The sequence below is a fragment of the Epinephelus fuscoguttatus genome, linkage group LG2 (assembly GCF_011397635.1).
Source record: "Epinephelus fuscoguttatus linkage group LG2, E.fuscoguttatus.final_Chr_v1".
Lineage (NCBI taxonomy): Eukaryota > Metazoa > Chordata > Actinopteri > Perciformes > Serranidae > Epinephelus > Epinephelus fuscoguttatus.
In genome coordinates this window covers 28,916,439-28,943,037 of record NC_064753.1, presented here as the reverse complement: position 1 = coordinate 28,943,037, position 26,599 = coordinate 28,916,439, and the positions used below count along the sequence as shown (strand labels likewise).

General features: G+C 40.0%; 1 protein-coding gene across 6 annotated transcripts; it reads right to left on the bottom strand.

The window, feature by feature from the left end:
* Positions 1 to 720: 720 nt before the first annotated feature.
* Positions 721 to 26,342, bottom strand: stk33 (serine/threonine kinase 33). Of its 6 annotated transcripts, XM_049563323.1 has the most exons (16): positions 23,653 to 23,755; positions 16,995 to 17,071; positions 16,682 to 16,869; positions 14,066 to 14,182; positions 13,392 to 13,505; positions 13,140 to 13,244; positions 12,825 to 12,963; positions 8,908 to 8,993; positions 8,137 to 8,224; positions 7,131 to 7,206; positions 6,930 to 7,045; positions 6,669 to 6,754; positions 6,510 to 6,582; positions 5,782 to 5,939; positions 3,332 to 3,493; positions 721 to 2,969 (listed from the first exon to the last, which is right to left on the bottom strand). In XM_049563323.1, the coding sequence occupies exons 4-16, from the start codon at positions 14,180 to 14,182 to the stop codon at positions 2,802 to 2,804; spliced, it is 1,488 nt and encodes a 495-aa protein (XP_049419280.1). In that variant the 5' UTR covers positions 16,682 to 16,869; positions 16,995 to 17,071; positions 23,653 to 23,755; the 3' UTR covers positions 721 to 2,801. The 6 variants fall into 6 exon arrangements, with proteins under 6 accessions (XP_049419280.1, XP_049419288.1, XP_049419270.1 ...); XM_049563331.1 differs by lacking the exons at positions 16,682 to 16,869; positions 16,995 to 17,071; positions 23,653 to 23,755 and adding an exon at positions 26,207 to 26,342; XM_049563313.1 differs by lacking the exons at positions 16,682 to 16,869; positions 16,995 to 17,071 and having other exon boundaries at positions 23,653 to 23,774.
* Positions 26,343 to 26,599: the final 257 nt, after the last annotated feature.

Sequence of the window (26,599 nt, the reverse complement as noted above, 5' to 3'; positions counted from 1 at the left end):
TTTTAATCCCTCCAGCCCGTCAACCCACCCACCCTTACTTCCATCTGTCAGGAGCACTGCTGGAGGAAAAGGGGGGGGGGGGTTGGGGAGGCGCATCCCTTGTTCCATCCCAACGAATTTTCTAATTTCCTTTGCCTCCATGCTTTGTCCCAAATTCACGCCCCTAACCTATCCACCATACAGACCCTCTGGTCCTGTGCCCCCTCCCCTCCCACCTCTGTTCTCTGTTGTTTCAGCCAAAGGAATAAAAATAAAACTGGAGGCTCCTTTTGGCTTTCAACAACGCAAACTGTCAATATTTTAGCTGCATCTGACCCTACTGTCATCATATATGAAAATACTGATGCTTCCACATTCACCTGATGTGTTACAGTCTCTTTAAATTTGTTCCACCCTGACTCATGAACAAGCACTCCTGTAATTTGCTGTAGGTCATATTCTGCTGAGATTTTTTTTTTCTTTATGTTTCCCTATAATTAATCAAAAGTCTGGCAGCAGACAATGAGGACCATATGCTCAAATCCCATCTCCTCTTCTGACAAAAATTAGCCATACAGGAGGTTGTCTAAACAGACCTCCAGTGTGGTAGTCTAAAGGGAAAAGAGGGCGAGCTAAGACGAATCATCGTTGTGTGTTTTTCTTTTTTTAAATTTCTCAAATTATCCCCAACAAAATCACATTCTGTGACTAAGACAGCACCCCAAAAAGAAGCATGTTTAAACCATTTATTTGGACCATGAAGACAACCATACAACATATTAATTAGCGACACGTTACATGGACATCACAGTTTTAATGGGCAGTGACTCAAGCAATCAATTCTAATTACACATGCACAAAACTAGGTAGTAAGGCTTTAGGGATAGCACTCTCCTGTCAGATTAACTCCAGGAAATGAATTCAGCAACTTACTACAGCTCCATCTGCTGTTTATACCAGTCTAAGTAAACCAAAGGCAGACAGTGTGTCAGTAATGTTGCAGTAATGTTGCAGTCTTTTGGCAAGCAGCTTGAATCAAAGATAAGTCATGTGCCATTTGTACATTCTTAATCTCACAGTTAAAATTAATCTAAAAAACAAAAGACTGTGGAAAACTGTGTGTATCTACTCACTACGTTAAGAAACATCACTCGAGATCAGTGTGTCCACCCGGACTGAGGTTAACATACTGCGTCCGCACTAATAAGACAATTACCTCTTCCCTGCAATGTAGAAATACCTTTTGAAAACAGTTACAACAGTTGCACGCTACATTCACACAGACACACTAAAACACAGAGCCTGTGCATGAGCACGGAGCCCCATTGTTGGCACTCATTCACTTCAAGATGCAAATGGGTGGATTTGAAATTCAGCCTCTGTGTGTTATGCTTGGCTACTTTAATGTTGTATCTATGCCGGGGATTATTCTCTCTACAGCGGAAAAAACCTGTGCTTGAATGGCAGTGCCCTCAAAGTAGCTTCTACTGCTTTCAATGGCCTCCAAACGAGATTAGACCCGTGGCTGCCCTCAGTCCCAATCCTCTGCATTCAGATGGAGCGTAACCAGCCTGTGTGACGGTTTTTCTGTTTTGACACTGAGTGGGCGCAGTCACTGCATATAGGGCGTTTTGGAATTGAGAGGTCAGAGCTGAAAAAAAGGAAATCCCTAATGCTCACTTTGGCGTTATGAAATGATATCCAATAAAATCTCTTGTGCTCTGTATGTGTGTTCTCTGCAATTTAGCATGTTATTAGGAACAATACAAAATACTGTGTCAATTTAATATGTAAAATAGCTGTGCAACTGTTTTATATTTGGCACATTATAAGTTTTATTCCTGTACTGTTTATGTATATAGACATATACCCTATGTATTCAAAATATTCCCTTGCTTCTTTTACTAATTTAAAAACAGCTTCAACACATTTCTGAAAAGAAATCTAATTTTGTTGGAATCATTTTGTACATTTATTTTTATAAATGTGTCTGCTTGGATGTTAAAAATATTACACCTGATTATTACATCCCTCGCGACCTCCAGCCGATTATTATTTTTACCCAATGTCACTTTTCACATAAGAGACTTAATCATTTCTATATGGAAAAAGGTGTACATTCACATATTCACAGTGTATACAAATAAAGTGATGACATTCGGAATGAAAAGATATGCAGCTAGGTAGTGAGGCAATTATTAAATAACAGTTTTATTAAGGAATCTGCTGTCCATGGTGGCTCTCTTTACTTAACTAACTCTAGGTTGAGGCTTTTTAATAAAAGCCTTCAATCAGATGCCACCAGTAATATCTATGTGTAAAAAAAAAAAAAGAATTTAATCTCTGTTTTCTGGCCACTATTAAAAAAAGTGTGAGTCTGTATTTGGGCTGCATGACGTTCTCAAGCAGTTGGCTGTGCAACAGTAAGCATTTGTCCAGCAGTTTGGCCCCAGCCTAGGGAACACCTCAGACCGGGGCCCTTCCCTTTGGCACGAGGCGCTGCTGAGGCTGGACCCTCATCTGCAGCTGTCTTGGACTCCTTGTATTATTTTCACACCTGCATATGAGTCCCGTTTATTTGACACTGCTGTCGCTGCTCAGTCTCTGGTCATCACCATAAAGGTCGCACCATTCACAGCAGTTTCATTCACATCGCTGCTACATCACAGAATTACATTAAATAAACAGAAGTGTATTCAAGTGTACATCCACATCTTCTAGCTTAGTTTTTCTCTGTCATCTGCTCACTGTCCTTTCCTTCCCACTTGTCTGTTCCCTTTAACTTATTTTCCAGTGGTATGGCTCATTTTTTAGTTAGGGGTTTAGAGTTTGCGGGGAGCAGTCCTACTTTTACTGGAGGTAGAAGGTCTCTGGTCGTCTGCCTTGCTGAGCTTAGAGGCTGGTTTCTGTCCTGCGCTGACGTCCTTCTTGTCCCGAGGCCTGAGCTGCTTTGCACTCGCCTGTGTGGAGGGTTTCACGCTTGCATGAGACTGCAGGGATAAGATTCATATTCTTCTTACATAACAGAATTAAATATCACATCCATTTTAAAACAGCTGCATGGCTACACCTTTATTAGCATCTTCTGTAACAGGTGAATCTGGCACCATCTAGTGGTGACTGAATATGATAAGCAATTACAAGCTCAAAGGCAGTTAAATAGGAAAGCTTGTGTTTAAAATCCAAAATGTACAGCTGTATATATTTGTAGTTTTTAAATTTAGATCAAAACCTTCAAAATTAAAAACTACAGGATATAAGAAGTGGTGCTGGGAATATTTTCAAAACCTATAATATAAAGAACAGATTGAAGCTGAACTGTAGAGGCCCAGTTGTAGGAGGTTCAACAAACCTGTGTGGTGGAGAGTTGTTTAGAGTTGTTTTTGCACTTGTCCAGGTGGAGGCCGCCACCACGCTCTTTAGTCTTTATTCCAAGATATAAGGAGAACCCAAAGGGAAAGATGAGAGATCGATACCTGGACTCCATGACTGTACCTAGCAACTGGGGGCTGACCTACAGAGTGGTGGTTTACTTTAAAGGTAAAATCAGTTTTGCCTCTTAAACACTTTGAGATTCACGTAATTACTACTTGGATATTGACATGAATGATATCTAAAAATCAAAAACTGATACACAGAGTAACTTTTAAGAACACAGCATCAGCACCCCCGCCCCCCCCACCCCCCAAAAAATGTATGTTAATAATTGCCCACTGTAATGTAATGTAATGTAAAACCATGAGCAGCTTTAGGGAGTGTGGGAGTTTTAAGAACCTAACCAAGTGCCTTTGCAAAATCTAATCATAAGTAAGGTTACCTTAACAATCTCCTATGTTTTTTAATGTGTTCTTATTAGATTATTTGGACCAGACCACCCATGTGAGCTCTGCAAGCTGGTGACTAAATAATTTATTAGGAATATTGGTTTAAAACCTCAACCACTTTTTAAAAACAGTTTTGCTGTAAAGTGCTGAGTTATCTATTTAAAGCTGGCGGAGGCTGTTTTACTTTGCTGTCATTTGGGCAAAAAAATAAGAGCTCACAATAAACTTTGAGCAGTTTGTAATTCAAGTGAACTGAGAGACAAAGAAAGATTTAGATTTTCTAAATCTAGGCCGTGACAGGGGACTTTAGCCAGTCACAGTTCATTTCAGTGAGAGCGCGTTCCTATTGGCTGTTATACAAATCGAGCATGGCCTTAGTTCAGGCAGGACACGATGTCAAGCTCAGCTCACTGTATCACTATTTAAACTGCTCTGGCCTGCCTACTGTTGCTGCTTCCTCTGCAAGCTGCTTTGCAACCCACCTCCACCCCAGGTCCTCCTTTTCATGCTGTGTCTGACTTATAGATGTCCTTACTGTTTGTCATTGATGCTGCTCTGTTCTGTTCCTCGGGGAATCTTTGCTGCTGCTCTCCCTGCCTTAGGTTTCCATGTAGGCGCATGGAAGGGCAGGGAGGTTTTCTCTCCCTGCCTTAGGCTTTCCTCATTTGCACGTGGAAGGGCAGAGAGGTGTGCTCTATTTGCCTTAAGGCTTCCACATAGGCGCGTGGAAGAGGCTTTCTCGGTAGGCCCGAGGAAAGGCAGAGAGGCCCCAGAACAGAGCCATACTGCCAAATATAATACTGCAATTGGAAATAAAGTTTTCTTTGACTTAAGTGTTCCTGACTGAAATGCAGATGAATGTGCTCATCCTTCAGTGAAAGCCTGATTCAATGATGGAGAATCCTGCAGAGAAAGCTGATATTACAGCACTGGTAACAACTGCCTTCACTGCAAAGCAACCCAAAAAAGCACAACAGACTTATCAAACAGGCAAACTAGAAGAGATTCTGACAATAAACGGTCAATATCGGCAAAGTGTTTCAGAGATGGAGAGACACTTGTCGTAATAGTTTAGCTTGCTAACTGGAGCCAAAGGCTGATTGCTGAGGCCTCATGTTTCTGTTTATGATAGAATAGACTGAATCACAGTGTCTCCTCTGCTTCACTGCCTGCAACTACAGACCACCTCGCCATGAAGAGAAAGGGCAGCAAGTCTAGAGACCAACCCCGAGTCAGCAGCTTAATCCAGCCAGCACAAACCCCAGCTCCAGGGGACCGGACAGCCCTGACTCGCCACTGGATCAGCAAACTTTCTGTTGTTGCAGTTACACAGGTTAGACATGGCTCTGCGACTGGCCAGTAACAAATTGGACAAATTGAAGCTGCTAAAACTGCCTTCTAAAGTTGGTTACCAGGGCTGCTGCCCGTTGTCCTCTTATGAGGCAGTCCACAGTGGCAGGAAGAGACAGAGGCACCATGGGGTGGTTAGCTGGCTAATTCTTGTCTGTTTGTGGTCGGATATACAGAGAGTGAGAGAGCTTGGCATAGAGGGGCTAAGCAAATGACCTGCATGCAACTCAGCAATGAAATAAGGTTAAATAAATCAATGTGGAGGAAACACTGGGTTACTGTATGAAACATATGCATATGCCCATGGTCATTTGGAGGGACGGGCTTAGGACAGAGAGGTGACAGCAGCAGGAGGAGGGTGTATTGTCACATTGTACCAGGTTTTTTTCTTTGCCCTTTCCAGATTTCTGCCTTCTCCAGCTTTAATGAGATAGTCTTAGTTAAAAACAAGGTAATTAACACAGGAAGCTAAATGAGATGTAAGCAGATGTAACAGTACTTAAATAGACAGGTTAAAAAGTTAACCTCTTTGAAATCATTTGGGAGCTAAATAGAGTCCTGAATATAAATAACACACATGGGCAGATGAGGTCAAAGTGTGGAGCTGTGCTCAGCAGACATGCAGTACCGGCTTGGTGGATGTGGTGGGTGTGCAGGAGCAGTTGTCTCTCACAGCGTGGCTCCTGCAGTTGCTGTCTGTTTCTGCTGAAGCTACCCTGGGGAGTGGGGATGGGTCCAGTGTGTCCTCAGAGGAGGTGAGGGACAAGTCCTCCAGAGTATGTGTTCCTATTTTGGATGATTTTAAATAAGATCAGCATCACGTGACTTCGGTTTATCTCTCTCACCCTCCATCCCTTGTATGACTGTTTGTTCCTCAGTGCTCCCCACTGTATGATAATCACTGTATGATAATGTGTACATTTTGCTAATTTGACTTTATATGCTAACTTTGACTTATCCAATAGTACTAGGTGCTGTTACCATTCCTGGTGGGAGACACTTTACCTAAATGACTGGTGGGTATCTTTTAAAAGTATATATCAGGACACATCAAACACATTCTTGTAGCAGTTCAGCAGGTCGAAAATCAGTACTCAGTACTTAACTGCAGGTAATCATAACAACGAAGCCAATGCTACGTTACCAGTTAACTCTAAGTAAGTTAAAAAGACTACACACAAACTTAAAAAAAGAACTAAAAATTATTTTGCTTCCACTTCACTGATTATATTCCTTGCTTACCAGAGCATCTTGCCGTATGTAATGACTTACACAATGCTGTTTATTCAGATTTTAAATGCCCCCGACTTAGATTACAGTTATCTGAACTAAGTTATATCTTAATCATTGTCTTACTCTCTTTCTGCTCCCTGTCATTGCGCATCATCTCCAGCGCACAGGGTGGCATAGCAGGCACATCAGTGTCACCCTGTTGGACAAAGGACCCCGTAAGAGCTCCTCGTGCGACTCATTAAGTAAATTTTATGAATGCATCTGGAACAATCATTGCCCTACTGTAATCCAGGGGGTTTCTAGTAGCTCATTAGCTGACATGCGGTAGGCAGGGTCCTGCTTCAGAAGGCACGTCAATATATTTTTGGCTGTTAAAACAGACACAAGAGGATGAGTTCGTTAGTAACAAACAGGACAGTGAATCCGTATGCATGAAACATCCTGTACTGCTTGTCAGTGAAAAAACATATTCTTTCACTACATCTCACAAACACTTTTTTTTTGCAGGATTACATCTATTAACCATTTATTTTCAAGTGTCACCTGCATGGCTGACTGTGGCCCAGATGGGTTGAGTATATTTGACTTTGTTGTTGTTCATAATCTCCTGACGTAGGTCGGACTGCGATGTGGCTTTAAATGGAGGCTCCCCACACAGCCTATAAGGACACACAGCTCAGACATATGTATTCACAGAATGTGTGTGTATATACTTACGTACAGAATGTTTGTATGTCTACTTACAACATAAACATAATGACTCCTATGCTCCACACATCACAACAGTGGCTGTAACCCCGGCGGCTCATCATCTCAGGTGCTGAAATATAGCATATACACAAATGTATGACTTAACTAAGTATGAGATACGGACATTTCGCAGCTTAAAGGTCCAGTGTGTAGTATGTAGGGGCATCTATTGGCAGAAATAGCATATAACATTCATAACCATGTTTTCATTAGTTTATAATCACCTGAAAATACGAATAGCATTTTTGTTACCTTAGAATGAGCCATTTATATCTAAACAAGGAGCGGAGTTCACCATATTGTTCTACAGTAGCTCAGAATGGACAGAAAATATACTGGCTCTAAATAGGGCCATTTGCTGTTGTGTCAAAGTTTGTGGTTCTTGTACATTCTTGGCACAAGTTTTAGTTTTGCAACTTCATCACTGGATGCCACTACATCCTTCACACCAGAACTTAAAAACTATTAGTTAAAACTAGTTTTTGACCATTAGAGGTGCCGCTCAGTAAATCCCATATTATTTGTATCATGTGTTCTCAGCACACTCACAAGAACACACTCGCACACCAAGAGTACAGGAGTCATGCAGTATGCAGGGTGGTAATCCACAGCTGGTGGCAGTAATGAGCCACAAACGGGATTAACGCTTCAATATAAGTGGAGGAGGAGAAGAAAAGGACCGCAAGCCGCAACAATACCAGTTTCACAAACTCTGAAATTGTTGAAATTAGTACACCACAAAAGAAGTTCGTAGTGTACATAGTGTACTACACTGAAGTGTACTAATGGAAGTATGTGATCTGAGACACACTCCATTATAGGTCAAAACTCTACAAGGTGCCTTTACAGAATGATAAGTAAAGATGTATAACAAACCTGATACATCCCACATACAGACATAGAATTTGGGACCCCCCCCCCCCCAGTGATCAAACCATAAAAATAACATGGCAGATGGCAAAGCATGCTGCTACACCATAAAGAAATACTGGTGTCATACCCATATAGAGAAGAGTCCCACAGGCCTCCTGCATCATGTTCTCGATCCCTACACCACCTGTCTTCACTGACAGTCCAAAGTCTGTCACCTAGGTAGAGAATAGCAATCAAGGAAAAGGTGATACAAATAAACGTTATTTAGATATGCTGACAGAACCCACAGTAAATTCCTTTGTAGAGTAGTTTCTGTCAGGAAAACAAGGCTCGAGCTTGGGCATAAACAATGATCCTTGATGATTTACATAAATAGCAACATAGCTGTTAGGGCTACGGGTCCATGTACTTGCACAGGGGTATCACATCATTACAAAAGTAAATAAATCCAGGAGAGAAGACCAACTCCTGTGAAGTGAAAGTCATTTATGCTGTGCCACGACAACACTTTCTGTCAACATGTACAGTATGTGGGTGTCTGTGTGTGAGACATAAACAGAAAAACAGAAAGAGACAGGAATGTTTATGCCGTGGTCTTGCCTTTTTTTTAGCTCACACACCAGGTATCTGCTTTGGCTGGCTCATTGTCAGTGCACACAACATGCTGTGCTCAGCTGGTAATTTGTTTAAGGATACAGTTGAGTCTCTCTTTGTAAAGGTATACTACAGGAAGACCAGAGGGAGTCCGTCATAATGAGGCGGTATTTAAAGCCTTTACCAAAAATACTGGAGATAGTGGGCGAAGAAAAAAGTGCCGATCAGAGGCTTGCACGCAGTCCGACAGAGAATGGATAAGAAGCGGTGATGGAAAGTTTCACAGTTTGTGTCGCCATCTTACCTTGATATTAATCCTGCCTTTATCATCCTCGCCGAGATAATCCTTCACAAGAATGTTCTCAAGTTTCAAGTCCCGGTGCACGATGTCTGTAAGATGTGAGGAGGGAAACTTTTACAGACATAATGAGTTTGAACACAGCTTTGACAGGGATGTGTGCTCTGCTGGGGAGTTTAACTACATTTGTCAGTAGCTTGCTGATAGTTCAAACACATTTATAATGTGGAGTGATTCAAGTAAATCACATTTTTGCCATTTTCTGTTGTCAGAAGGAAAGGGATGACTTTTTATTTTCATTCCACCATTGTTTCTTTACTGTAACTGAACCCACTTTAACCACAATTAGTCAGAAGTATGTTTATTGTCTCTGTTGCATGCTTTTCTTGGGTTGCATGGCTGAGTCATCCTGATTGGTGCAGTGCCAGACTCTAGTTTCTGATGGCAGGTGTCTGACTGATGGACACTGTATACGAAATCAAAGCTGACATTCCTGCACTTTCCCATCAGGAGTAGGTTATTTGATTTTTTTGGCTTATGTATGCCCTGTAAACAAGTGTGCACTTTTTGCAATAAACTCAACTGAGAGGCATTTAAGGATACAGTGTACCCTCAGTACAGCTACTGTCTGTACCAAGGGTACGTACAGAGTTTGGCAAGCGAGAATTTACGTAAGCAGCTTCTCATATGTGGAATCTTCTGCAGAAGGACTTAAAATTGCACTCGGCCATTTTAAAGCACTGTTGCAGGATTTTTGTACGCAATCTTCTATATGCTAGTGTCACGGTGTATCTTAGCTGGTCTCTGCAATCATGTGTAGTTGCCCTTTTTTGCATTTTGTGGTTTACTTCTAGTATACATGAACATACTTTTTGTATTTTCTTTGTAGTTATCTTATTTTGTGTTTTATACTGCTTGCTTTAGAGTTTTACATTTTTTATTCTGTATTTGTTGTCTGTCTGTAACTTATGTTGCTGCCTGTCTTGGCCAGGACACTCTTGAAAAAGAGATTTTTTTTTTCTGGTTAAATAATAAATTAAATTAAATTAAATGTATTCTGAAATGGTGCTTTTTTATATTTTGTTATAATTTATTTTAACATTTTGATTTTTTTGATTTTTTTTTTTAAAGTTGTCTGAACTACTTTTTTTTCAAAGTGGCTTAAGTTAACCAAACTAGATTTCTCCCTGGGGTAGTTTTGCTGTAGTTTAACATCTTCCAGTATCGAGTAATTGGTAACTTGCAAAGCAATGCTTTAGTAGCCTCCCCAACACTGGATGTAAGTGTTGTTGTTAGTTGTTGTAATCAAAATTCATATCAATAATTTTATATTAACAATGGTAAAATGGGGATGCTCATAGAGATGAAAACACTGAGAGGCATCACACAACTCTGCAGTTGCTGTGTTTCAGGTTTTCTCAGGTCTGTGTTCAGAGTTAACTGCAACATGGTTTGCTAATGTCTGTCAGCAGAATAAACATACAATATGTTTTCACCCACTAACACATTAATGTCTTTACCTTGCTTACAGTAGGCCAGGCTAAAGGGCCTCGTTAACAAAACTTGGAGTGAGAGAAGGCAGGAGGAAAAACACAATTTGCCCTGGGCAGTCCTTCTTATTGCACTGTTTGAAGCAGCCAATTATAAAAACGCAACAGTGTTGATGGTGTGTGAAAGGTAAGTTAGACCACCTGGTGTGCACAAAGCAAACACCTGAAAAAGCTCTTTTTTCCTTTATCCGTATAAGTTTGTTATTTCTGTTCAGTTTTACCCGTTTTATTGTCTCCTCGCTGGCAACTAAAATACACTCCTTAGTTCTGCATTTCTTTTGGTTATTCATTAAAATACTGCCAAGAGGACATCACGTCATAATTACCAACTATAATATGATTTTTGGTACATTATATTTCAGTAATCATCGCTCTGGTGACTCGCTGAGAAATCATAAAACAGTTGGATCTATGTAACTCCAAATCCTAACAGCTGAATAAAAAAGCACCAAGAACAGCAAAAACATTGGATAGTTTCAGAAAGCCCAAACAAATTTAAGCTTCATGGTCATTTGACAAAAAGGTTCTGGCTATTCAAAGCCAGCGCTTTCTCATTAGTGTCATTAGTCTCTATAGAGGGCAGGAAACCAGCGCAGAGGGACTTTCCATGTGAAAACACACCTATTAATCAGTATTGCTCCCTGGCTTGTTGTAAATTAGTCATTAACCACATGTAATGATGCCTCACTGCCAGGCAATGTCCTAAATTACCTCTAACCACAGATTTTACCATTAAAGGGGGAAACAACATTTCCAGTAAAATGTGGAGATTTAATTAAAATGTGTATCATATATTTTTTCACTTGAATTTGTTTATTAATTCTCTTTTATCAGAATGAGCCACCCGTCTTTAATGACTGAAAGCCTTAATGGTAAGGAATCTCACGTCACTGAGGGCAACACAATTTCAGTGTAATAATGGCACCATGGCACTATTATAACTTATCTGAGGCACACTTTATTCAAAACACAGTCTGAACCTGACCTGAGGTGTTTTCCTAATTCCAACTGAGCACTTAATTATAAAATATAAAACACTCAAGACTAAAATTTAATGTAATATGACTTTGTCCACACAAAGTCATATTACTGTAAGAACATAAAGCCCCGTTTCCACTGTGAAAAGTTGTGGATGGTACCAATGGAACCGTGACTTATCGTCCCCATTTTTGGTCCCCCCTTCTGTTGGGGTACCTAGCTCACAGATCTGGTATTAAAAGGAGGAGCTGTGAACACTGCAGTCTGTTGATTGGTCAATAGAGGACGGTCACTCTGCTCAGGGCTGAGTTGTGGCTGGTATTGAGACTTACGTAACCACTGTTCATACTGTAGAGTTTTCCATATATTATTAAACTAAAACTATAAAATGAAATGATGTTTTGCTGCCTCTCACAGCAGCTGTAGTCTGATTGAAAAAAAAACTTAATTCACTGTGCCAACTGCTGGCGACTTTAAAGGTGGACCGTTAACTTGTAATGTTACTCAATGCATGAGTTGACAACATGAATCCATCAACACACCTTAAATTCTACTTTAACCACTTTGACAATTACTTTAGTTTTTATAGGACATACACTTTTAATACATATTAATTTTGACCGGGATATGTGAAGAGAAATATTTTAATCCTTACTCGGAGGGGGAAAAAAAGTATCACAGAGCGTCGTTCCTGTGGGCTCTGGCAACACTAAACCCCAGAGCTTGCCTGAGAAGGACGAAATGCACAAACCCGCTATTTTTTTAATATCCCATGAAGAGAGACTCTCACTGCAGTCTGTTGTATTTTGTTCAGAAAATGTCGGCATGCAGCCTCGTTCTGTGGACGATAAACAAGGTGCAGACTTCCATCTACAGTAAGTGCTGGACAGAGCAGTGAGTAACAACAACCCCGCCCACATGAAAGAGTACTGTTTGCAGTGGAAACAGGGCTGAAAGTAACTTAACAACAAGGTGAATAGCATTGTTTCACTTGTCTTCTGGTTACAAGTGTCATGTCTGTTGCAATAGTAACCACACCTGGGTGTTGCGTAGGTGTAGATTTCTCCACACCACCCCAAAATAAAACCACTGAAGTAGCTGAGGACTCAGAAATTTCCACCATAAATTAGTGCTGACACACAAATGGGTGCAGAAAAATCCACCATTATGCAGGAAAATCCTTCCTTGAGAAAGAACCCCAAGCCCCCCACTTCCTATGTGTCTCCCCACCAGTGTTGAAAAAACCTACAACCTGCCTACAAGACCTACCTCACCTGTAAACACCCCTATCAGTAATTTCTTAATGGAGGTCATCAAATATTAGATTTTCAGCTAATGTCAATATATTTTATAGCACTACCAAAATGTCAATCAATAACATGACAATGATGTTACCTCTTTTGTGAAGGTAGACAACAGCATCGGCTACGCTACAGATGACGTGCCTTGTCTCGTCCTCTGTGAGAAACTTTTTCCTCTGCAGCAGCTGCCTCAGATCACCTCCACTGCACAGCTCAGTAACCAAGTAAGTCATCTAAAAACAAGCACAAAGCTAAATGCATCTGACCACACAGTTTACTCCTGTCTTCTTATTAGTAATACTTCTGCAGAGAAACACAGTAATAGGAGATTGTTATATGTCACATGCATTACATGTAATCCACTCTCTTAATTAGGCTTCTTTTTGACTTGAAGGATAGCAGTGCTCACCTTGGCCGTGTGGTAGACTTCCTGTAGATGAATTATGTGAGCGTGATTCACTTCTTTGAGAATGTTTAGTTCTTGTTCAAGCATCTTGGATCTCTGACTTCCTGCCTGAAGTGACAGAGAGTCACATCACAGCTGATTAAGTTTCATCATAGTTGTGGTTATTTGTTTCTCTCCAAACATTAAACTCTTATTAGTGCGAGTGTTTATCACATTAAAATACAGGCCTCCCAAAGGGATGCCAAATGCACTCACCGCTGGTCTGCAAACCTCTTTAATAGCCCATTTTGTCTGTGTCTTAATGTGGGTGGCTTCATAAACAGTTCCATAGCTACCGTGACCTAATTTTCTTCCAAATTCATAGATTCCCTATAAGGACAAGAAAGAAAACATGAATACATTTGTAATCTACGCCTGCTCACTGTCAATCAGAGACAGTCGAGGATTTCCCTTGAGCTCCTGTTTACGACTTTAGGATCATTTCACTGTTTTGGATTACGGAAACATTATGTCTTAACTCAAGACCTGAATTCTAAAGTACATCCTAATTTCAAGCTCTCTGGAAAAAAAAAACATTGAACATTTTCAGTCTCTGGAGGTGCAGAATGTACTATTTCTAATCAAGTTACAAATGATTAAGTTGCTGTTGCAGTTCGTTCAATCTCAGGTCTAATTAACTTGATCATTATCTGCGTGCATGCAAGGCTGAGCACTGGCTGCTTCAGATTTGGCAAAGGGAGCAGTCGAATTCCCCACTGAAGGGGGACTATACAGCAGCAAAGTGAAGTTTGATCCTCCTCCAGTGCAGATAACAGTGTACCATAGAGGTCACCAGTGAGTATATGTGACTTCTTCATCAGTGGTGGTCTGATGAAAGCTCCATGCAGACATAGGTCTGCAGTGGAAACATGTAAAGAAGCTTTCCATACCCGGAGGTCAGCATAGTCTTTCAGGCGTATTATGGGCACATTCCTCTCCAGTGTGTCCCTACTGGTCCATGGGGACACCATGTTCATGCCCATTCCACTGACATAGACTTTTGTCATCTAGAGATAGGAGAAGAAGGCACTCATTATCGCTCTGAATTTTTTTGTCAGGCCATAGGACACAAGTCCATGAAAAAAATTCCAGAAATACTTTTCAAACTAGAAGGGCACCCAGAGAGCGCAGAACTCATTGGTCAATGGTCCAGTCTTCTATGATATGCAACATCTAGTCAATTAATTTATTAGTTCATCAGCAGAAATTTAATTGCCAACCATTTTGATAATCAAATTATCATTTAATATCTTTTAAGCACAAAAGCCAACGCTACATACATTATAAACTCGAATAGCTTTGCTTTTTTGGACAATTGATTGGATAAAATATACCATTTGAAGATGTCACCTTGGGCTCTGGGAAATTACACAGGATTACACAGCATGTTTTAATATTTTCTGGCATTGTATTGACAAAACGATCAATCCGAAAATAATGGGCAGATTAACCGATAATGAAGATTATTGTTAGCTGCAGCTCTAATGCAAATCATTAAGTGAAACCACTACACAGGCCTATGTCTGGATTTATTTCCAAAACTTTACCAATCATGTAAACATATGGTTGTGCCCAGCTAAAGCCTAGTCATTCCAGCTGTGCATTTATTATATTCTTCTAACTTGCAATCAATATTATGCATGTTATTGTTCAGCATAAAGTCCAAAAACTTTTCCATAATATCTCAGGTTAAAGTTTTTCGCAGACAATTCACATTTATCTGTGAGTAAGACTTCAATTAGTTGCATGATGTGTGTATTTACATTTTCACGCGTAGCAACCATAGACTGTATAATAAAGCTGGACGACACGACAACTCGTTAAAAGTGAAGCCAAAACATCATGATCACCCTCTGGTGGCTGGCTGCAGTTTCCTGATAAGATTGGTTTTAATTAGTTATTTGGTGCTATAAAAGAGGATTTGACATCATGACCAACAAATGAGTGTGGTAATCAATGTGCTCACGATCTATGGTGCTGTTCGTAATTAATGTTTGGATGAGAACTCGACACCAGAGATCGCTACTGCACAAACTCTGGCTCCAAATGACGTCACCAGCACAAGATGGCAGTGGCCGTATCTACAATATTCTGGCTTCATTTTTATGCAGTGGGGGTAAGAAGAGACGCATCGTCCATCCTTATATACAGCCTATGGTAGCCAAACCTTAGTTTGAAGAAGAAGGGAAAAAAACAGGAGAATTGTACCAGTTCTTTCATGAAACCACTGCCCCAGAGTGTCCCATACTGATTGCTATATATAAGTTTGAGCAACTGTATGTGAAGGCTTATCTAGAAGATTACTGGTACCAATATGGATTGTGATATGAAGTCATTGTGTCGTTATGTTTCATTGACTGGATTTAAAGATGATACGGTATTTACTAAGACCAAATGTTCTGTCTTGCAATGTTAACAGAAGTGAGACATCATTTGTTTATCCACCCCATGATTCCAGTCTATTCCAAAACATAATGGGCCTTTCCTTGGCCCATGCTACACCCAATAACCTAGAATCAGGCCAGCAGTTTCTCCATAATCCTGCTGACAAACAGACAAACAAACAACCCGAACCATCCTTGGCAGAGATAATAGAACTGCCTTTCTCTGATTTGTTATTATAACAGAAAAATCTGTGCAGCTGTGGAGGACTTCTTAAAATCAAGTGTTTATTCAAGATCAACACGCGTTAGTGAATATTGCATCGTTTGCATTAGTGACCGATTACTACAAGGACATGCCCAACATTAAAAAAGGACTATTCGACCAAACATCTCCTCGTAAACCAAAGCAAGTCAGTCCAACTGTGATTCTCTAATTACTTAGTGATGCAGTTTACCATCAATTCTAATCATCAGAGCTTTTGGCAACTCAGTACAATATCCCAAAGGCCTTACATTTACAATGAACAGAACAAAGCAACTATCATGAGTACTATTATTAATTGTCTTTTATCCTTACTGTGATACATTTTCTGTCATTTGACTAACTGTTTCAGTATCATCAATGCTAGTTTCTTAAGCTTAATTTACCCATATTGAAGACATTATTTTTAAATCAGTTCATTTGTTAGTGTTTTTAAAAAGTTAATAAATAATTCAAGAAGTTTCCACTTTGAGAAGCCGTGTACAGCACTGACTCTTTACTTCCTCTGGTCTAACTTGTCACTTTTTTTTTTTTTTTTTTTTTAATCACACTTCATGACCAAACTGCTGTCTCTGTCTGAGCCCATATTAACTTTAAGCACAATTTACCCAACTTGAAAAACAGTATCTAAAGCCAAATTAAATGTAAAGCAATTATCAAGTGATGACTGGGAGCGATGAAGTGGATCCACCACATGCACAGCAATTAATTATTAACAAGGAAGCGGTGTCTTTAACCTCTTCACTCTGATGCATTATTTTAGCCCTGACAGGGCTCTCATAACAGGCCTGTCTCTCCCATTATCTCCCGTCTATTTTCCAATCAAAACGATTGTGACAGCCTCTGGAAATTCCAATCACCTCAATCACAGCTCATTTGTGGAAGACAGAGGCATCTGATGAGTGTATCACTGGGGACTTAGTAGCTGGAGGAGGAAGGTCCTGTGCATCTCAGGTGTCTCCAAGACAGATGTGTCCGGTCCTTAACCCCAGATTCCCGATGCAAAGGAAACTGGATATCAGGGTCAGGTCAAGGTGAGAGGTCTGACCTTATAAAGGGTTACAAATACACACACAGGTCTTAAATTGCTTTAAGCCTGGGCTTGTCTCTGGACCTGTGATTCTAACACTACAAGTCAAATTACAGGTTAAAACATAAAAAAAGATTACTTACTTGTTTCTGTTTTTTAACTTAATGACTTCAAATGCTTTAACTGTAGCTTGCACCTGACCACAAACCCAAGTTGAGGGCTGCAGGAAGACAATCAATCCAGAAATGTTAAGACTTGGCATCCAATGCACTCAAGATTACTGCATTTGAACCCTGATCAATATATACAGTGCCTCTACCTCTACAGTCAAGTTTTAAAAAGTCTTAGAAATTGTACATGCTACTGAGAAAAGCTACAAATTCTTTTTATCCACCAGTAACTAAGCAACTTCACCAAGAGAGCAGACTGTAACAGGCAAGAGTTTCCTGTTATTCCTCCCAAATCCCACCACTCTTCGGTGAAGCTGACCTAAACTACACTCAAAAATCGCTAATGCAGTGACAAGGACACAATTCTTTTCTGGCTTGGAACTTGGCCGGTTGTGTTTGTTGCATGACCAAATTGCTGGAAACAAAAACTCTCAGCAGTGGTGGGTAAGAATAGAGCCGCTGTGCCACCTGTTCACCTAAAATGCCTTCCATTAAGCCTAAATTCTCGGCCCAGGTACCAGTACATCAGCAGTACTAACATGAAATTTAGAAAAACACATCTAAAGTGTTTAAATTCCTCTCTGTTGACTTGATTAAGTCAGAGAAACATATAGTATTATCATATTCTGTGTGTGAATCTCTGTTTTTTGATCTCTACACATTTGGGGGACTGATCCAAGCATAAATGATTAAAATAAAAACTTAATCATAGACAGTAGGAATTAACAGTGTCAAAACATAATGGTCTTTGTTCACTGGCAGACATGTGGAAAGAGGAGCAAACATCAGTACACACCCCGACGCCAAGCAGACACAGGCTGCGGTTCACCTTTTACATTGAGTTGTCCTCATCTCCAGTTTCAGCAGGAAGTAATTAGAGCCAACGGTTCATCACAAGTCAAGCCCATTCCTGCCTCAGCCCTCCATCATTCTGTTAGACAGCAACTTGTGTTTATTTACACTACTGAGTGAACAAATATGGGTAGGGCCTAATGACCGGGAGTGTGGGGGATACTGTCTAAGAACACAAAATCAATGTCACTTTGGAACAATGAGAGCATGGACATACAAAGGATGACTCTGATCCTGTGTAACTTTTCTTCCCTTAAACTTGCTTGTTGTTCATTAACTCAGGGTAATACATATTTACTCTGTCCTCCACCCGTATAGTCAATAAGTCTGCTACTAGCCCTAAGAGCAGTGATACTCAACTTATGGCCCAAGGGCCAGATTAGGCCTGTGAAAGGGTGCCAATGGCCCACCATTTTCTAATTCACAATAACATTAACTTTCAATCAGATCAGATTTGTGGATCCAAATATCACTAACCTAACTGCATAGATTACTGTGGTAATGACGTAGGCTTCAGTAACTACGTAGCAACGCTGGTGATGTGACTCTCTAGCACAAGAGCATGAGAAATGGGGCCCATCATTTTGCCCTCCAAACTATTTTGGAATCTGTCCAAAATACTGTTGATGCACAGGTTGTCCTTTTTCGCGCTCTTCTAGGAGCAGCATGGACCTGCTCGGTACTTCTGCCACTCTGATTTGACGTCATCATTGCATGCTGTGTTCAAAGACACTCTGACATCCAATTTGAGCAGCCAGAGCATTCGGGCTGAGACGCACCTGTAGAAATCCAATTGGAGTCGCATATCAAACCACTTCCAAATGTGGTTTGCAAATATCCCATTTTATGTGTTTGTTTTTTGCTGTCCAGACTTCCTAAAATCAGTCTGGATACAATCTTGATACAATCTGGATATGCCCAAAAAATAATTGGAGATGGCAGTCTGAAAAAGGCAAAAGAAGCATCAAAATAGAGCTTGTTTATTTTATTTCTAGGTGCCAAGGGGGATCCCCTGGACTCCCCGAGGTCCAGGCTAAGCCCTGCATGTCCATAGAACCGCCCCTGCGTACATCTGACCTGTGCCAATGCTTGCTTTGCCTCTTGACAAAGATGAGGGACGTAGCCACTTATCCTGGTACAGGGTCACAGGGGCACTGAAACTTTCCCCAGCTGACACTGAGTGAGAGGTGGGGCACATCCTGGACAGGTCTCCAGACTATCAAAGGGGCTGACACATAGAGACAGACAACCATGCATGCTCACATTCCCACCTAAGGGCAATTTAGAGTCACCAAGTAACCTGCATGTCTTTGGACTGTGGGAGGAACCTGGAGTACCCAGAGAAAACAAACTGCCCTGAGGGAAGACAGCAAATGTCTAAAGGTTGAAAACAGGGGATTAATTTATTATACAGTACTGATAGATATTATTAATTTTTGTTTATTAAGTGGCCCCTGGCCTCCTGTCATTTTGCAGAAATGGCCTCTGAGCAAAGCAAGTATCCCTGCCTTTGGGCCTGCAGTGTTCTTTACGTCCTGCACTGTGGAACAGGACAAAAACTATTCTGACAATGTTTCATACATGGCAAATACTGGCATATACGACTGCTGTCAATTTATACCTTTTTTCTGTGCAATGCTGCTGTGAACTGAGTCTTGTCCCCATGCTGTGCCAGAAACAAATTCCACCAACTTGTGGCAATTTAAGTGAAGTGACTGGTAATTAATTGTCTCCGTCATTTATCAAGAAATAAAAAGAACTGTTTCAGCTTTTCATAGATTTTCTGCTTTTCTCTGTTTATATAATTGAAAACATTTGACTGCTGTTTGGCCAAACAAGAAATGTGAAGATATCTTCAGCTTTGGGAAATGATGGGCCTTTATCAACATTTCCTGAAACTATATAGACTAAATGGTTAATGGATTAATCGCAAAAGTTAGACGCATTTATTGATGATGGACATAACCATTATTTGCAGCCATAATGCTGTTTGTAAGCAGCATTCACAAGTAAAACAACTGCAGCATGCCAAAGTCAGTAATGATGTGTTCCAGAAAGAAATGGCATATGCTACTGAAACCAGCACGTCAAAACATTTACCACTTTTCAATCTCAACCAGACCATCAAGATATTAGACGATTCAATTATTGTACAGGGCCTTTGCTTTCTTTGATGGAATAAATAGCAGAATAAATTAGGCTTAAGCAGCTCTCTAATGACGGTGCCTCAAGCTGTAACAGGCAGCCTCTAAAATACAGCCTGAAAATCAAACAAAAACAAAATCTTACTTACTGCAATTAAAATGTACACTGCTATCCGTTTTGCTTGAGCCCAAATATTACATTTTCCTCATGTGAAACTTAATCATTTATTGACAGCTTGGCTTTGATGACAAATGATAAACTTCACAGTCCTAATGAAGCGTGGAATTACATTACCTGATGAGGCAAGAAATTGCATGTTTAGAATGCAAATGTAGCTAGAGCCCATCTACTCCACTAAGTTATGAGGTGACTCCTAATATTATGCAGAGAGATTATCAAAGCTTGTGGTCTAAATGTAATATACCAAGAGGAACACATCGACATTAAGCCATTAAAGCATGCAACGGACTTACTAAAGAGCTGTGAGGATATACCAGACAGCTGCAGGACTGGCAGAAAGGAGGTGCTTTATGTTGCTATTCCTACACTTAGCAAGCAAGCAACGTCAAGGCATGTAGTGTCCCTATAAACAAATCATTTAAAGGCCGCTCCAAGAATTCCTTCTGTCTCCAATGGTCATGTTTGATAAGTGTCTACTGGCAAGAAAACATGCTTTGCCAAAAGGAAGGAAAAGATCAAATTCTGCCATTTGCTCAGAGCACTCCACATGTTGCTATGAGATAAGGGCCAACAAATTCAAATTTTCTCATTGGTTTAATCCTGGTTAAAGCTAATCTCTGCCCTTGCTGGGCTCAGCCTTGGGAAGCTAGGAGGGCAGACATCTAGAAAAATGTAGGCCATAGCAGAAACAAGAACAAATCAAATTCATTTCAATGACAACCCGGAGAGAACTCAGCACATTTGTATCAGAATACACATGTCAATACCTTCAGTTATAAATCATTCATTGTCAAACTGCCAAGCTGCTAACGTTGACGCTCTTCACTAAAAATTAACCAGTTAGAACAAAAGATGCAGGACAACCTAACATTTATCAAAATTAGAATTTGTTTTTGCCAAGTAGCGCTGTTGTAGTACTCAAAGTTGGTCCTAGTCTTAAGACCACTTTTTGAAGGTCTTGGTCCTGTCTCAGACTCTATTGCATTCTTACTCATCTTGACCCGGTCTCAGACAAAGAGGAGCCAGGATTTTATTTCATAATCTGTCAAGACCACAACTGCCTAGATATCACTAAATTGTCTGTGCAAAAGAAGAATGTTGAATAAAGATGGTTAAGTTGATTTGAGCTCCCTAGTGTTTGTTGTATTTGTATGCTCATAAAAAACAAAGGAAAATTCCCGCACATAAACTTGACCTCTGCATTGATTGTTGGTTAATTCAGCAAAACAATTTTCATGATACTTATACATACAGCCATACAGGATATATGGCAATAAAAGAGGTGAGTGAATAGGAAACTTCATTTGTTTTCTGTGGGTGTTTTTATGGGAATGTTGATCCCATCACGTTACACATTTTTCAAGTGTGACCTGAAGAGTCAGAGTCGCACTGGTCTGGTCTTGGTCTTGTTTTGGTCTCGAAACATTTAGGTCTTGGTCAGTGGCATAAGGAAGTTACAAAGGGCCCCAGTGACACTATATGATGGGCCCTAGTGCACGCTATCATGCATGTATTGTCTTGATACAAAAAAGACTTGCCATCTATAGCAAATGGCACCATTTTTAAAATTAGGGACATTCTTTTTTAACATTCTTCTTTGAACACAAATACTAAAGGAATCTGAATCACTTGTAAGGGCCCACTCTCACTACAAGCCCCTCTACCCCTCAGCCCCCAGGGCAACCGCACTACCTGTACTGTCCATATTTACACCCCTGGTCTTGCTCATGATTTGGTCTCAGTCTAGGTGGTCTTGACTGCATCACTTCCAAGTAAGTCTTCACATACAAGTAATAGACCTTTTTCATGGCAGATATTTTTAGCTTGTCGCCATAGGAAAAGCACAGGTGTATTGAATAACATTAATGATAGCTGCATTCCATTTACGGCAGGTCCTGGTATTGTGTATGCTGGCTCACTGGAATAGCTTAGTGGAACACTGAGCCATGGTTAATATTCACTTTCAACCGTGCTTTTTCTACAGTGGCAAGTCCACATGTCTGCTGCGAAAAATGTCTATTTACTTTGGTGTATTGTTACATAACATACTGTAAAACTTCAATTAAAAGCCTTGTCCCAATTAAATGCCCAGTCCCTATAACTAGCCTGGTATGGCTACACATTGACAAATACAAATACATGCCTGTCTCAATTACGTAGATGCCTGGTCTGGTTGGCAAGCAGTTCATTTTTGTTACAGATGCCCTTCGGATGTATAAAAGCGGGTTGTTGGCTACCTCAAATTATGTATCCATTTCTTGATTACCCTTATTCATATTCCTTTAGTCCATAAGGGTCCTCAGATTAAAAGGATCAAAGGGGTTTTCATAAAATGTATCCAAGTTGTGAATATTGTTTTAACAGGGTGAAGTGGTGTTGTGTTGATATGCTGAGTGCTGTAACTCACTCTCTCTCTCTCTGATGCACTGTCTGTCTGAGCTAGATCAGATGAATGATTCATAACTGATATATTATCTGAATACTAATTTTTACATGAGTAATATTCATACTGGTTTAAATTAACAATTTGATTGGATTTCCGAATCTTTGCCGAGCAACAGTTTTATTTGAAAGGAATTAAAGGCCTGTCCCATATAAACACCTGTCCCAAATATAGGCCCGCTGATTTCAGGAATTTAAGCAAATAATAGCTCGGGCTACTAATTTAAGTTTTACAGTAAACATAGTAAAAGAAAAGCAAGTGTTACAAAAATCAAGAAACATAAGTACAGAAGAAAGTTATAATAAAGAATATGAAAAAAACATGCACAATATATTTGAATTAAAATGACCAAGAAATTAACAGAGGTTTACAGCACAAATACGACTCATTTATGACACATAATGAGGCTCAAAAATTCAAAACTAGCACTGTACTTATGCTTGAAGCCTTTAGATAAACTGACATGGACTGCTCTTTGCTACTGTAGCAGTGAAATAAACTAATAAGGGTAGTCAGTTAACTTGAATGGGTCAGTGAAGGCATCTTCCTGTTATAAAATGTTCTAAATAATCTTGCTGTTAGCGTTACAGTTAATGGGAATTATTGTGCTTTTAAATTCCTCACACAGTTAAGCTAACTCTCTACCACATGAGTAAAGCTAATAATTTTACAGATAAGTTAGCTAATTAACGCCTATTTAAATGCCAATACATGTACAATATAAAGATGACTGATTGACGGCCACTGTGTCGCTGTTCATCTTGTAACGTTACAACAAAATGAGTTAACGTTACTGTTGTTGAGAGATAAAACAGCGCAGAAAGCTTTAAGTCATTTTTTATGTAAGCTAACATTTACCCCATGCCACACGTTGTCATGGCAACGAAACATGAAGTCGTACAAGCGTTGCCTTTAACTGACAGGTTAAAAAAAAAAAAAAAATACACACGTGAATGTGCCTTGTGTAAAATGTGACTGCTGCTGTTGGAAGATTCAAGAACAATTTCCTACCTCTCAGACTCCGTCACATTCATTTTGTAGGTTCGCAGCGCCAAAACTTTTTCGCTTTATACTTCCAACTGGCCCGTTGTTACATTGTGCTGTTTAAATAAAGGATGTGAAAAAAAATCGCGAGTGACTAGGGAAAGCGACGAGGGACAAACCTGTGATGACTGAGCAGGGCTTCGTCTCCTTCAGCGGCTGTCAGGGGTTTGCAGCGCCCCTGGTGGCTCGTGTGTTGGCCGACGTGGTGTACACCGTATTTAAGATTAACGTGAGCACGACAGGACTGTGACCGAATTTACAACGTGCACAATAACCGTAAATTATCCTTTATATAAACTAATGGGGAGCTGAATATTCCACTGTGGTATCGTTGATATTCCCTGGTCCTTAGTCTCCATCTAGTGGACAAAACAGGAGGGTTTGTCTGAGTTAGTGTTCTTTTTTTTTCTTTCTTTTTTTTTTTACAATTAATTTTAGAACATTTCCCTCTCATTGTAATTCACTTTAAACTACACCCTCTGTGTGAAAAGTGTGTTATAAATAAAGTTTATTATTATTACTATTAATTTAACCTTGGTTATTTGTATAGAAATAACATAAAGATAGAACTTTGCAGTTTATTTGCAGTTTATCAGCTGTAGTCACAGATTACCAATTAAGTATATTCATAAAATACGATTTTTAATAATTATTTGGAAAACTAAATGGCATTATAAATGAAAGGTTAAGAATAAGGGGTGCATTCAAACAATTTATTTTTATAATTAAAGGAGCTCTGAAAACAAACTCTTTCTCTTATGCTCTATTGTTAACTCAGCCAGACATCAGCATGTGTACAGATATTTTTCATGTTCTCACCTGGACACCAGCTTTTATCTCCAAAGGTCTGTTTTCTCCGCACTTACTGGAAAATTTAGAATTCAATTTCCTGTAACATCAAAACTACTGCACAACTTTTCCCAAATGTCTTTGTAGATTATTGCACTCCAAACTCAGAACAGATTATTTTTTATTGCTGCTTTAATACTCTTTGGTTTTCATTTAATTATTTTGAATAAACTTTATTATTTATTTGTTCAGACAGTTTTTACGTTGTTTTTTTTTTGTTTTTTTTTTGTTATTATATTGTTCCTTTTCCTAAGAGTTTGGAACAACAGGAAACCTACTGAAACAAACTGTTTTAACTGAGTTAAGCTCCAGTTCCATTTGTGTGCAATTTAAAGCATTAGAGGGGCCTCTGTAAATCTTTAACCTTAAGTCTTATTTGGACAGCCTGAATTTTAATGTCTGCTTCTCAGTCGGTCTACTGGACAATTGAACTGAAACATTTAAGCTTGACATGTGGCCTCAGTCTGGATTTATATCCTTAAGAACACTGACATTTTAATGTATCTTTTTTTCTATGTAAGATGTCATTCCATTTGGGCCCCCAGTACCTCAGTGGTCAGACCAGGCAGCCCCTGTACAAAGGCCTTGCCCTTGCGGCAGCGAATGCGGATTCATTTCCAGCCTGCAGCCCTTTTGCTGCATGTCATCCCCTCTTTCTCCCCATTTCATGGTTTAGTCTGTCCTGTCTAGTAAAGGCAAAAAAAAAAAAAATCTTTTAGAAAAAAAAAATGACATTCCATTTCCTTAAAACTGATATTTTGAAAAGCTCAGCATGTCCAGATATTTGTTGACCAATAGACATGACTGTCCTTTAGTTACATAGCCTACTATACATTACAATTAGTAACCACTGATTTCCTCCATCAGACAGACTTCCGCCTTTTACCAAAGACATTATTGATGGCTTTGTCAATGGACTTGGAGCCACTGTATTGTCTGCGGTCTGCACGGTGCTTAAGATTCTCCATCACATGACAAATGACTTTTGTGAAGAGGTTGGATACCTCTGAGTATCCCTCTGCTGCAGACACCTCCTGGAAGTGGAAGTATTCTCCCTGAGTGTTTATGTTGGTTTTCACTTGGTGTTAGCTGGAGGTTGTGTCATGGGAGTCATTAAATGGTTCCAGTGAAGTGCAGACAGACGATGTAATGCAGCAAAGACATTGCCCCTGACTGTGTCCTCCTTAACTGTTTTAAATCTTTCTTACAATATGTTGGTAAAAGAAATGCACCATTCAAGGAACCTTAATCTTCTTTTTTCAAAAAACCCTAACCAAAATAAGTGTTCTTATCTATATTTTATCCCATTTCAATTACCATAAAAGTTTTTATAAAGTGTTCAGGGATTATTTATCCTGCTAATGAACTTGGAGGAGCTCTGAGGGTCCGTTCCCCAAAGATACAGCCTGAATCCAAAATCAAAAGGCCCTCAACACACCGTGATGGGTTCATGTAGCTTCTGTTTGACTACAAAGTGAAACTATATTTCACACAAGGATACTTCTGCTCATCCCAGTCCAGCATGTTGGAATGCAGTCCTTAACTTGCAGCATGCCACATTGATCCTCACCTTGATAGGCCTACATACATTCATCTCAGGAATGGGACTCATTAGCTCATCAAAGTAAATCCCTCAGCTCAGCTCCACTCCCAGCAGACTACGGTCACTCACCCCTCACAGCTCCCTTTGATCTGCAGCGGGATGCTTTTGGCGTTGAGGAAGGACAGTCAGTCAGCGATGTTGTACACCACCACAAATCCATCTGCCCAGTTCACAGGCTCCTCTAGGATACACCTGCTGCTTCCACTCTGACACAGCAAAGATGGGACGCGGAGATCAAACGCAGCACATCGTCTATCAACTGATCTGAGTGCAGAAGCTATAAAAGTTTTACACATGAGATACTTCTTGGGTTACTTTTTCTCCAACCTACTGCAGAAACAAAAAAAAAAGATGAGAAACATGGTGAGACATTTACCAAAATAAACAAGAGGGGGGCCAAAGGAGCTGCAGCACAGTCACAGAGCTCCTTTTGTATGAGACTCTGGAGCTTTGCAGTCAATA